The 14,033-nt window shown below is 45.7% G+C and overlaps 1 protein-coding gene across 1 annotated transcript in view; it reads left to right on the top strand.

Annotated features, from left to right (window-relative positions):
- The window catches only part of OSMR (oncostatin M receptor), a 204,052-nt gene that overhangs the window by 17,468 nt on the left and 172,551 nt on the right, over positions 1 to 14,033 (top strand). The window contains exon 3 of the mRNA XM_033932579.1: positions 10,748 to 10,848. Coding sequence (XP_033788470.1) covers positions 10,779 to 10,848 — 70 coding nt within the window. The 5' untranslated portion in view covers positions 10,748 to 10,778. The remainder of the gene's footprint in view (positions 1 to 10,747; positions 10,849 to 14,033) is intronic.

The raw sequence follows: 14,033 nt of genomic DNA, 5'->3' as shown, positions 1-14,033 counted from the left end.
AGGAGGGCCTGGGATCCCTCCTGCCCGTAATGTAGTGCGGGGTGGGGTTAGGGGGTCGCCGTGGCCAGGAGGGTTTGGGCTCCCTTCTGGCCCAACTACACAAAGGTACGGGGAAGGCGGGTGGGGGTGTCGTGGGGGTCGGCCAGGGGGGTCGCGGGTCGGTTGGGGGACGGGCGGAGGTTCTTGGGGGGGGGCGGTCGTTGGGGGGAGGGGGTTTGCGTCGAGGGCAGGAGGGCCTGGGATCCCTCCTGCCCGTAATGTAGTGCGGGGTGGGGTTAGGGGGTCGCCGTGGCCAGGAGGGTTTGGGCTCCCTCCTGGCCCGATATTGTTGGGGAGTCGGCGGTCCTTCGGGGTGAGGGTGCGAGTGGTCCTGCCGGGGGGGGGGGGATGTATCGGACGTCGGGGGGGGCATCAGGCTTTCAGGATGGGGACAGACCTTCAAGGGGGGACAGGACTTCAAGGGGGGACAGTGCACGGAAGTCAGGGGGGGTGAACGGAGAGTCGGGACAGCGCACGGAAAGTCAGGGCGGGCGAAAGTAGCGTCGGGCATCATGCGCGTTATATGCCTGAGCGCGGTATAGAAAAGTTTTGGTACATATCATCGTGATTTCTGCGCGCTATACCCCTGTGCGCGTTTTACACAGGTGCGCGTTATATCCGCGAAAATACGGTAATGAGAGAAAGCCAACATGAATTTAGTCGAGGGAAATCTTGCATCACCAATCTACTGCATTTCTTTGAAGGGGTGAATGAATATGTTGATAAAGGTGTATTTGGATTTTCAAAAGGCATTTGACAAAGTACCTCATGAAAGATTCTGAGGAAATTAGAAAGTCATGGGTAGAAGGTAATGCCATTTTATGGATTGGGAACTTGTTGAAAGACAGAAAACAGAGAGCAGGTTTAAATGGTCAATATTTTTAATGGAGAAGGGTAAATAGTGGGGTTCTCCAATGAACTATGCTGGGACCATTGCTTTTTAATATATTTATCGGTGATCTAGAGATGGGAATTACTAGTGAGATAATTAAGTGCCCCTTTTATCAAGCTGCATTTGAGGTTTTTAGTTCAGGCTGGGGAGGTAAGTGCTCTGACGCTCATAGGAATTCTAAAAGTGTGTGTGTGTGGGGGGGGGGATTTGCTAATAATACAAAAACATTCAAAATTGTTAAATCACAAGAGGATTGTGAAAAATTGCAAAAAGGACCTTGGGAGACTGGACATCAAAATGGCAGATGATGTTTTAATGTGAGTAAGTGCAAAGTGATGCATGTGGGAAAGAGGAACCCGAACTATAGCTATGTGATACAAGGTTCCACGTTACGCATCAACACCCAGGAAAAGGATCTACCGTATTTTCACGCATATAACGCGCGCGTTATACGCGTTTTTACCTACCGCGCATACCCCTCGCGCGTTATATGCGTGAGCGCGGTATACAAAAGTTTTAAAACATAGTTCCCACCCCGCCCGACGCCCGATTCACCCCCCCCAGCAGGACCGCTCGCACCCCCACCCCGAACGACCGCTCGCACGCGCTCCCACCCGCATCCACGATCGGAGCAAGAGGGAGCCCAAGCCCTCTTGCCCGGCCGACTCCCCGACGTCCGATACATCCCCCCCCCCGGCAGGACCACTCGCACCCCCACCCCGAACGACCGCTCGCACGCGCTCCCACCCGCACCCGCATCCACGATCGGAGCAAGAGGGAGCCCAAGCCCTCTTGCCCGGCCGACTCCCCGACGTCCGATACATCCCCCCCCCGGCAGGACCACTCGCACCCCCACCCCGAACGACCGCTCGCACGCGCTCCCACCCGCACCCGCATCCACGATCGGAGCAAGAGGGAGCCCAAGCCCTCTTGCCCGGCCGACTCCCCGACGTCCGATACATCCCCCCCCCCCGGCAGGACCACTCGCACCCCCACCCCGAAGGACCGCCGACTTCCCGACAATATCGGGCCAGAAGGGAGCCCAAACCCTCCTGGCCACGGCGACCCCCTAACCCCACCCCGCACCACATTACGGGCAGGAGGGATCCCAGGCCCTCCTGCCCTCGACGCAAACCCCCCTCCCCCCCAACGACCGCCCCCCCCAAGAACCTCCGACCGCCCCCAGCCGACCCGCGATCCCCCTGGCGACCCCCACGACCCCCCCACCCCCCTTCCCCGTACCTTTGGTAGTTGGCCGGACAGACGGGAGCCAAACCCGCCTGTCCGGCAGGCAGCCAACGAAGGAATGAGGCCGGATTGGCCCATCCATCCTAAAGCTCCGCCTACTGGTGGGGCCTAAGGCGCGTGGGCCAATCAGAATAGGCCCTGGAGCCTTAGGTCCCACCTGGGGGCGCGGCCTGAGGCACATGGGCCCAACCCGACCATGTGCCTCAAGCCGCGCCCCCAGGTGGGACCTAAGGCTCCAGGGCCTATTCTGATTGGCCCACGCGCCTTAGGCCCCACCAGTAGGCGGAGCTTTAGGATGGATGGGCCAATCCGGCCTCATTCCTTCGTTGGCTGCCTGCCGGACAGGCGGGTTTGGCTCCCGTCTGTCCGGCCAACTACCAAAGGTACGGGGAAGGGGGGTGGGGAGGTCGTGGGGGTCGCCAGGGGGGTCGCGGGTCGGCTGGGGGAGCGGTCGGAGGTTCTTGGGGGGGGCGGTCGTTGGGGGGGAGGGGGGTTTGCATCGAGGGCAGGAGGGCCTGGGATCCCTCCTGCCCGTAATGTAGTGCGGGGTGGGGTTAGGGGGTCGCCGTGGCCAGGAGGGTTTGGGCTCCCTTCTGGCCCAACTACCAAAGGTACGGGGAAGGGGGGTGGGGGGGTCGTGGGGGTCGCCAGGGGGGGTCGCGGGTCGGCTTGGGGGGCGGTCGGAGGTTCTTGGGGGGGGGCAGTCGTTGGGGGGAGGGGGGTTTGCGTCGAGGGCAGGAGGGCCTGGGATCCCTCCTGCCCGTAATGTAGTGCGGGGTGGGGTTAGGGGGTCGCCGTGGCCAGGAGGATTTGGGCTCCCTCCTGGCCCGATATTGTTGGGGAGTCGGCGGTCCTTCGGGGGGAGGGATGTATCGGACGTCGGGGGGGGGCATCAGGCTTTCAGGATGGGGACAGACCTTCAAGGGGGGACAGTGCACGGAAGTCAGGGGGGGTGAACGGAGAGTCGGAAAGTCAGGGCGGGCGAAAGGAGCGTCGGGCAGCATGCGCGGTATACCCGTGAGCGCGGTATACCAAAGTTTTTGTACATATCATCGTGATTTCTGCGCGCTATACCCGTGTGCGCGTTTTATACGGGTGCGCGTTATTTGCGTGAAAATACGGTAGGTGTCAGGATACATTGAAACCCTCAGCTCAGTGTGCGGCGGCAGCTAAGAAAGCAAATAGAATGTTAGAAATTATCAGGAAAGGAATGGAAAACAAAGATGAAAATGTCATAGTGCCTTATCGCTCTATGGCATCTCAAATGCTGTGTGCAATTCTGGTCGCCTTATCTCAAAAAAGATATAGAAGATATAGCAAAAATAGAAAATTATAAAAGGGATGGGCCGACTTCCCCATGAGGAAAGGCTAAAGTGGCTAGGACTCTTCAGCTTGGAGAAGAGACATCGCAGGAGAGCTATGATAGAAGTCTATAAGATACTGAGAGGAGTGGAAAGGGTAACATAGTAACATAGTAGATGACGGCAGATAAAGACCCGAATGGTCCATCCAGTCTGCCCAAGCTGATTCAATTTAAATTTTTTTTTTTTAAATTTTTTCTTCTTAGCTATTTCTGGGCAAGAATCCAAAGCTTTACCCGGTACTGTGCTTGGGTTCTAACTGCCGAAATCTCTGTAGATGTGAATCACTTGTTTACTGTTTCCAAAAATACTAGGACTAGAGGCCATACAATGAAGGTACTATTACTAAGTTGTAGATTTAAAACAAACTGGAGTTTGTTGCTGGAGAATGTGATGAAATCAGCATAGCAGGGTTTAAAAAAGATTTGGATAATTGCTTAATCCTCTTCTTTACAAAGCCGCGCTAGCGTTTTTAGTGCCGGCCACGTCTGTAACAGCTTGGATGCTCTTAGGAATTCTATGAGCATTGGAGCTGTTATCGTGTTGGCTGGTTCTAAAAACGCTAGTTCGGCTTTGTAAAGGAGGGTGTAAAATAGAGGTCCATAGACCACGATTGAGATTGCTTGGGGAAGTACGCTGCTTATTCCTAAGATAAGCAGCATAAGATCTGTTTTACTCCTTGGGATCTTGCTAAGTACCTGTGACCTGGGTTTGGCCACTGTTGGAAACAGGATACTGGGCTTGATGGAACCTTCGGTCTGTCCCAGTATGGCAATTCTTATGTTCTTAAGCTCATAGTTATAAAATGAGCTTCTTAGCATTTACACATGCTAATGGAATTGGTGTGCACTAAACTTTGGTAAAAGGGACCCTAAATTTGTACATCAGGCAAAAGTTACAAGCAGATTTGCACCACTAAATTACATTACATTACATTACATTACTGGCTTATATTCCGCCTGTACCTTGCAGTTCTAAGCGGATTACATCAGAAAGATATCTGGACATTTCCAGGAAGAGAAATACAATTAAAGAAGTTGGACCTAGTACAACAAAAAAGATAGCTGGACTTTTCCAGTAAAAGGAATACAATTGAAGGCATAAGGTCTAAAGCAATTTTGATGAGATGATTCTAAGAGGGGGTAAGAGGGGAAAAGGGAGGGAGGGATTAGGACGTTTGGGTGAATTTCTTGAAGAGTAGGGTCTAGATTTCTTTGCGGAAAGCCTTGAGGTCAGTTGAAGCTGTCAGTAGGTTGGTGATGGTGGGATCCAATTTAGCTGCATGTGTTGCTAGTAAGTTGTCATACATCTTTTTGCGTTTAGTTCCTTTAAAAGGGGGGTAGGAGAAAGGGGATTGGGTTCTCCTCTGTCTGGTTGAGAGGTTCCTATTTAGACGGTTGTTTAGGTGGGCGGGTGCCGTTCCGTTTAATGTTTTGAATAACATGCAGTATAGTTTGAATTGGATGCGGGCTTGTATTGGAAGCCAGTGTGAGTCTAGGAAGGCGTTGGTGATGTGGTCAAATTTTCCAAGGGAATAGATCATTCTGAGGGCAGTGTTCTGCACGGTCTGTAGTTGTTTTATTAGGTAGGTGGGACAGGAAAGGTAGAGGATATTGCAATAATCCAATAGACTTAGGACTAGATATTGGACTATGAGTCTGAATTGTTCTTTTTCAAATAATTTTCTGATTTTGCGAAGGTTGCGCATGGTGAAGAATGTGTGATTTTGTTGATTTGCACCTGAAGAGTGCAACCTCTGTCTACTGTTACTCCAAGGAGTTTGAGAGCGGGTTGTAAGGGATATTTGGTGGTTTTTGTTTCTAGCTCAGTTATAGAAGGGGTTTTGTCCTTTTCAAGCAGTAGAAATTTAGTTTTATCTGGGTTGAGCTTCAGTTTGTGTTCTGTCATCCATTTTTCCACTGCTTCTAGAGTTTTTTCCAGGATGCCTGATTTGGTGGGGTCTTGTGTGTCAAAGGGGAGGAGTATGGTGATATTGTCCGCATAGCTGAATGAAGTTACTTTGAGTTTGTCTGACAGGGTACCGAGCAATTGACAGTGGCAATAAAAGTCATTGACACATGTTCACATACACAGTGTCCACGATTCTGAGCTGGAAGACGGTACTAACTCCATTTATACATGTTTGCTAATATTTTATCTGTTTTGGTAACACCCCCTACCTTGAAGGGATTACAAATTGCATTAAACTGAGAAGAATTTGAGAATTTTCTGCAAAAGATTCCCCTGCACCCGGTCTTGCTGTTTAGGGTTGGGTAAGTCTCTGTGTGTGGGAGTGAGGTTTTCTTCAGCACAAGAGAATGTAAATTACAGCTAGGATTATTTTGGAAAGTTCAGTGGTAGAAAGTTGGATGGAGTCTACATGCATTTTAAAGTTTCAAGATATCTGTATGCAAACAGCCAAGTGTTTGCACTTTTCTGCAAGGAAGTATTTTTAAACAATGTTTCTGTTCTGTTTGTTTTTAGCCTCTGCTCTTTCCTGACAGAATCATACTAACGCCTATGTGTGTGCCTCTCTCCTATGTAACCTAGAAATGGCTGAATTAGAAATATGAAAGTTTTGCAATTTCTACAACTCAGGGTTGATCCTTCTGTTTATTTATTTTAAACATTTTTAATCCACCTTTATCCAAGGCAGCTTACAAATTTCCATACATAATAAAATAGCAAAGAAACATACATCAACTGCTGTAGGAGGAGAAACCCCTGTGGAGGAAAACTATAAAAACTTAAGTCCAGGAGAGCGGCCTTGTCTTGACTGTTTGTTTCCTGGCAGCTGGACTAGGGTTACCGTATTTGTGAAGACATCCCCTGGTGCATTATCTCCCTCCCTCCCATCCCTCTGTGCAGCAGAACCCTTGCAGCTTCTATCCCTCCCTTCCTCCCATCCTCCTGTGTAGTATCTTTCTATCTCCCCCACCCCCGCCGACCCACCTCTCCCTCCCATCCGAACCGCGAGACAGGAATACCTTATAACAACGTCAGCAGCAATCTACCCAGGCTGCTTCACGGCCTTCTATCTTCTGGGCATTCCTCTGCCGCATTGCTAATGACATTAGTGATGCGGCAAAAGAATGCCCAGGAGATAGAAGGCCGTGAAGCAGCCTTTGTAGATTGCTGCCGACGCTGTTATAAGGTATTCCTGTCTTGCGGTTCAGATGGAAGGGAGAGATGGGTCAGCGGCTGGCAACTAGGGCTTATTTTCGGGGGTAGGGCTTATTGTAAGACCTACCCTGAAAATCATGCTAGGGCTTATTTTTAGGGTAGGTCTTATTTTTGGGGAAACATGGTAGTAATGAGGTCATCTGCGTGCCAGAGTTAGAGAATATACAAATGCACAGAAAACCATGAGCCGAGCCTTTTTGATCATCGGGTCGGCAAATTTGGTCGGTTGCTAAACCAGTCTGGTACACGATTGGCGCATTTGCACAACTTTCATATCCTTTCAAAATAGCAGTGCACATTGATTATGTAGAGCAGGGGTGCCCACACTTTTTTGGCTTGCGAGCTACTTTTAAAATGACCAAGTCAAAATGATCTACCAACAATAAAATTTTAAAAAACACAAAGCACACTGTACGCAGAGAAAATGTTAATTATAATTTATATTCAGGGTTTTTTTTCAACAAGGTCAAGGCAGATGACTTTAAAATATGCCATGTCACCTCAGTAACAATTATACAAAAATAGACAAATATACCCCCTACCCTTTTACTAAACTGCAATAGCATTTTTTAATGCAGGGAGCTGCGCTGAATGTCCCGCGCTGCTCCTGACGCTCATAGGCTCCCTGCGTTAAAAAACACTATCGTGGTTTAGTAAAGGGGTATGGGGTATATTTGTCTATTTTTGTATAGTTACTGAGGTGACATGGCATATTTTAAAGTCATCTGCCTTGACCTCGTTGAAAAAAACCCCTGAATATAAATTATAATTAACATTTTCTCTGCGTACAGTGTGCTTTGTGTTTTTTAAAATTTTATTGTTGGTAGATCATTTTGATAAAAAGTCGCATGCGATAAAGCTGCTAATGCGGCTTCGTAAAAGGAGCCCTAAATGTGCCAATTGTGTACCAGACTGGTTTAGCAACCGACCAAATTTGCCGACCCAATGATCAAAAAGGCTCAGCTCATGGTTTAGTAAAAGGGGGCCATAGTGCAAAATATAGACAGCAGATATAAATTCTCAAAACAGACACATTTTGATCACTAAATTGAAAATAAAATCATTTTTCCTACCTTTTTGTCTGTTGATTTCATGAGTCTCTGGTTGCACTTCATTCTGACTGTGCATCCAATCTTTCTTTCTTCCTCCTGCATGCTTCCTCTCCTCCAGACCTCATTCCAACCAGCATCTCTCTCTGTCCTTCCATAAGTCCAAATTTTTCTTCCTCTCTCCCTGCCTGCCACCTGTCACATTCCAGTCCCTCCCTCAACTTTTTCTTCCTCTCTCCCTGTCCTCCTCCTCTTTCTTTCTCTCTGCCCCCTTCTTTCTTTCTCTGCCCCCCCCCCCCACATTTTCTTTCTCTCTTGTGTCTCTCCAGAGAAGGTAGCAGTGTTAGTTGGTCAATGGAGGAACAACAGCCTGTTTAATTCCAGGAAGCATGAAGCTCTGTGTCTTTCTTTCTCTCTCCCTGTCCCCCCCCCACAAGCCACCGTCTTTCTTTCTCTCTCTCTGTGCCCCCTAAGCCGCCACTGTCACTGCCGCCGATAATGACGATTTCTCCCTGTTTCCCCAATGCGCAAAAGCCTGGCCCGTGCAGCCACTACACAAGCGTTCCCCCCTCTCCCGACATCAATTCTGACGTCAAGAGTGGAAGTTCTGGACCAGCCAGGCAGCGATTGGCTGGCCCGGAACTTCCTCTTCGACGTCAGAATTGATGTCGGGGAGGTGGGGGTGGGAAACGCTTGTGTAGTGGCTGCATGGGCCTGGCTTTTGCGCATCGGGGAAGCAGGGAGAAGGCAAAGTGAATCTATTGTGAAGCCCAGGATGTGCTCCATAACCGACTTGCATTCTACTGGTCGATCGACCTTTTGGGCAACCCCTGTTGTAGAGGATTATACTCACTACAAGGCTAGTCATTCAAATTTCAGCAGCTTTTTGGGCTTTTCAAGTAGGTGCCTTTTTATAAAATAACCCCATAAAGTGTGGGTCAAAAATTAATGTTATATGGGGGAAGTTTGTGTGAATGTTACTTTGGGCACCAAGTATATGCCAACCAACTTGTATTCCCTTCCCTAACTTTATGAATCAACCAGGAAGTCTGCCTTTTTTTTAATAAGACCCATGGTCCATCTAACCCAGTATCCTGTCTTCAGAGAGACCAATCCAAGTCACAAGTACCTATTTATCTGTTGTACTTCACTTTAAATAAACAATTACAAAAACCCAAATAGTAGCAGCGTTCCATGCCACCGATCCAGGGCAAGCAGTGGCTTCTCCCATGTCCATCTCAACAGCAGACTATGGACTTTTCCTCATGGACCTTGTCCTAATCTTTTTAAAAACCAGCTCCATTAACTGCTCTTACCTCATCCTCTGGCAAAGTGAATTCCAGCGCTTAACTATTCTCCTATTGATTTAAAAAGTATTACTCCTATTGGTTTTAAAAGTATTACTCTGTAACTTCATCAAGTGTCATCCTAGTTTTTGTAAATCTTGATACAGTAAAAAATTGATCCACTTGTACCCATTCTACATCACTCAGGATTTTGTAGACTTCAAACATATCTCCCCTCAGCCATCTCTTTTCCAAACTGAAGAGCTCTAACCTCTCTAGTCTTTCCTCATACGAGAGGAGTTCCATCTCCTTTATCATCTTGGTCGCTCTTCTTTGAACCTTTTCTAGTGCCACTATATATTTTTTGAGATAAGGAGACCTGAACTGAATGCAATACTCAAGGTGAGGTTGCACCATTGAGCAATACAGAGGCATTATAACATTCTTAGTCTTGTTTACCATCCCTTTTCTAATAACTCCTAGCATCTCCTAAGTTATGGGACAGCCTTCTTCTGGAAATAAGATCAGAACCTTATTTTGTAAATTCAAAGCTCTTCTAAAAACCCATTTGGGGGTCAATAAAAACATAAGAATTGCCGCTACTGGGTCAGACCAGTGGTCCATCATGCCCAGCAGTCTGCTCATGCGGCGGTCCTTAGGTCAAAGACCAGTGCCCTGATTGAGTCTAGCCTTACCTGCGTACGTTCCGATTCAGCAGGAACTTGTCCAACCTTGTCTGAATCTCTGGAGGATGCTTTCCCCTATAACAGCCTCTGGAAGAGCGTTCCAGATTTCTACCACTTTCTGGGTGAAGAAGAACTTCCTTACATTTGTACGGAATCTATCTCCTTTTAACTTTAGAGAATGCCCTCTCGTTCTCTCTACCTTAGAGAGGGTGAACAACCTGTCTTTATCTCAGGGGTGTCGAAGTCGGTCCTCGAGGGCCGCAATCCAGTCGGGTTTTCAAGATTTACCCAATGAATATGCATGAGATTATGTGCATGCACTGCTTTCAATGCATATTCATTGGGGAAATTCTGAAAACCCGACTGGATTGCGGCCCTCGAGGATCGACTTCGACACCTGTGGTCTATTCCCTTCATTATCTTGACTGAGATGGCTTACCTGTGTCACTCACAGATATCACATTGATGTTGCTTAGATGTGGTTAATTGTACACTTCTTAAAGTATGAGTATCATTTATCCTTTAATATATTGGTGTTTCTTTTAAATTTCCTAATATTTGTTTTTATTGTATTGTGAAAGAACTGCTATGATCTGCATGTCAGACTTGGTATATCAGATTTTAATAAACATGAACATATTTTGACTATTTTAAAGCTTCACTGCTTAGGCTCTTTGTTCTGAGATGCAGCATAGATGTTTGTTTGTTTTTTTTTAAATAAATTTTGTAACATGGACTACTCTTTTCCCCCCCTCCTCTAAAGATGCTCTGTTCCAAGTTCATGTCAAATTAGATGAGTTTAATTCAAACCATCTCTTATGACTAAACCCTACTATAACAGAGGGTAATTTTGCTGTGTTGTATCTTGCCTACCTTGCTTTTTTTTCTTCTTGCATATTTTTAGACCTGGTAGTTATGCTGGTGGTTCTAAATAAACAGAGAGAACTCCATGAGGTTTGGCACTTATTTTCTAGCATGGCAAGTAATGCTTGTTCCTTTTTAGTTTGCTTTTAGGAAAAATCGGATACAAATTAATGGATCTGTTAATGATACTTCAAACAGTTCTCCTGCTGGTACTGGAGTCCAGAGTGTCCCAAAGTCAAGGTAAGGATTCCAGGAAAATGCTCTATATCAGGTTATATTTTGAGATGAGATAGGACAAATATAAATATATTTTCTCCATATAGGACTGTGTATGGGGAATAGGAACTGGCCAAACCAATTCAGTTATTTCTCTGGAAGCCCATATTGCAAAAAATGCTCATTCCTTTTCATCCATACTAAACCAGTACAGAATGAATGGGTCATGTCCATCCACTAGTAGATGGAAACAGAGAAAAAATAGTCCCAAGAGGCCCTTTTACGTATGGGTATTGTGTAGTCTGGAATGTTCAGTATTTTTCTCAGGCTCCAAGTAGATGGTGGATGGATCATGCAGCTCCTTTAGTGCTTGTCGGGTAGCTCCTGACCCGGTTAATTCTGGATGTTAGTTGAACAAGGGGTTATTTTATTTATTTATTTTAAAATCTTATATTTCATCTAAATCTAGCAATACATAACGGCCTCGATTCTGTAAACTGCGCCTAACTTTAGGCGTCCTTGTGGCGTAAGTGTAAATCAGCGTATCTTAGATGTCTTTAATGCACTAAGCGTATCTTAGGCATGTATCAGGCACGCGTTTCCAAAAACCCCATATAGATGCCAGAAAGACGTCCCTATGATGTTATACATAAAAAGGTGGATTTTTCTGATTTGTTATCATTATTTCAGGACTGTAAACTTTATCATAATTAACCCAAAGTTTACCATCATTAAAATGATAATAAAAACACAGTATACCATGCTTAAAAGGATATTTATACTATATTAGTTTCAGTGGGAGGTGATCTGGGAACATCAGCATGGAAGGGGGGAAGCTTAACTCCTGTGCTACACAGAAACTTGTATAACAATGGTATCATTAGCTCCTATAAGAAGTGTAAAGCATAGGACTTTGAGTTCCGTATAGGCTTCAAATAGATGTGGTTTAAGCTCTAGATACATGCTATTTAGGTCATCCAATCAGCTTTCTCTGGGCATCCCACAGACGTTATTTGAGAGAGGTTTTTAGAAGCGATTCCTTGCTCTAAATAACACTTTCTTTCTCATGAAACATTGCTACAATCAGCTCATTCTTCAAAGCAAACAGAAAGCCCATAACTTCAATTGGCCAAGCTTAAAAACAGAATAAAACACAGAACAGACCTGAATGTGGCTTCTAGTTCATTGCAAATGGAGGTATGCAGCTGCACAATGATGACCTCATTGTGACATCATCAAAGTACACCTGCACAAGTAAAAGGCCGGGAGTTGAACTCACAACCTCTGGAAGATCAGTACAGCACTTTTACTCATTGAGCTACAGCACCTTCTACTTCAGTTTCTATGACTCCCCTGTCATATCATAGCTTAGTGATCTGCTAAGGTAAATTCTGCTTAGCTATCATCTCACAGTTAGCTGAGACAAAAGACTGGTAGCTCAATGGCTTAAAGCACTGCTTTCATTGTCCCAAAAGCCAGAATCTCAAGTTGGGTTTAATAAATGTGACATGGATTCAAATACTGCTGTTTTGTATCAAATGCAAACTCAACTTTTGGAATAGATTGTGCTGTTTGAGATGGAAATTAGATGTGATTGGTCTGTAGCTTGTCATTTTTATTAAAATTAGTATTTTGTCAGCTGAAGGGCATAAGGGAGTCAAACACAGACCAGGCTCACACCCCAACCTTCATTCTAACCGCTGTGCTACAGAATCAGCCATAAAATCACAGCAATTCTAATTGGATTAAACTGTTCCATTTAGGTGTCGTTTGGGCACCCAAAAAATGCATATCTCAAGCTGTCAGGGTAGGAAACTAACTGAAGTGAAGCCACCAAGTTAAGGCACCTGGTTCATCCTCTCTATCTCTCATCTAATCTCATGTTCTCAAATATTATGCTAGTTGCAGGCTGTGAGGCAGGAGGCATACCTGTTTGCCACCCCCATCCCCCCTTTACAGCCTAGGCCTCATGGAACACTAGATAAGACAAATGTCAATGTGACCAAGTAGCTGAAGTGGTGCTTATTAAGGAAACACTAATGCCTGGCTGCTACGCAATATAAATAAGCACAAGGTGAAAAATGGTATAAGATTTTTATTGCATAGTCCAGGAAAGCAGCATGCAAATGTAATATCAGGCAACTGCAGTTCGATGAGATGGATGACAGGTATGCAGAGTAAGGCACTCATAGGTCCAAGTTGTTACTGTGGTAGAATTGGTAAGGTCCCAGAATCTGCTCCTGGTAGGAGAAGGCAGGCTGAAGAAAAGGGAAGATAGATTGAGACAAATTAAGAATTGATTGGTGAGTTTTAGGCTGTTTTTTTACAAAGGTGCGCTAAATCCACACATGCGCTAACTACTAACGCGTGCATAGGATAACATGCATGCGTTAACCTTTACCACACGCTAACGGTGCCTAATCGGTGTCTAAACAGTGCCGTCTCAGCGTGCGGTAAAACTTAACACGTGCATGTTATCCTATGCACGCATTCGTAGTCCTTTGTAAAAAACTCACCAATTGACTGTTTTCTCAGAAAATCTTATATAACTACACACTTCTGAAGGAAAAAACGTGTAAAATATGTTAGTATTGTGAAAATGTAGATAATTCATCACAAGGGCAAACAAAAGTTTCAGTGCTTCATTCTCACCTATTCTGTCTGTTTTAATATTTGAGCTTTGTCGAGGTGCGAGCTGTTGTGCTGAACCCAGTTTGAAAAGACCTGCTCTGGCCTCTGGGAAACACAAGGGGAGTCATTAGCCACTCTGGGAACCAGAAATCAGGTGAAAAGGGGGAAAAGGTCAAGACACATGTGGCAAAAATAAAATGCAGCATAGTCTCAGAATGACAGCTAGAATGAACAGAAGCAAAAAAAACACTGTTCCTTTTTTATATAATAAGGATACCTAATAATTATGACTCTAAAAAGATTTACCTTTAGCTCTATGAGGAAAAGCACTGCTATAGGTTCCACATATTCATGTAACTTGCATATCCATTTTGCTGGCACCAATGTTTCAAACAGCATGAGTTTTTTTTTTCAGTCAACACTCCTGGAACCAATTATTATCATCACTAATTCTCAGACCTGCTAATGACCCTGTGGAATGGAGAGAATTGTGGCAGATATCAGGGGAAGATAAAGTTAATGGAGAATAACCATAAGTAGTAACACAGAATGGGTGTCCAAAAGAAAAAATCAGTTCT

The sequence above is a fragment of the Geotrypetes seraphini genome, chromosome 1, assembly GCF_902459505.1.
Source record: "Geotrypetes seraphini chromosome 1, aGeoSer1.1, whole genome shotgun sequence".
Classification (NCBI taxonomy): domain Eukaryota; kingdom Metazoa; phylum Chordata; class Amphibia; order Gymnophiona; family Dermophiidae; genus Geotrypetes; species Geotrypetes seraphini.
Note: the sequence above shows the minus strand (reverse complement) of the source record. Positions and strands in the feature narration are given on the sequence as shown.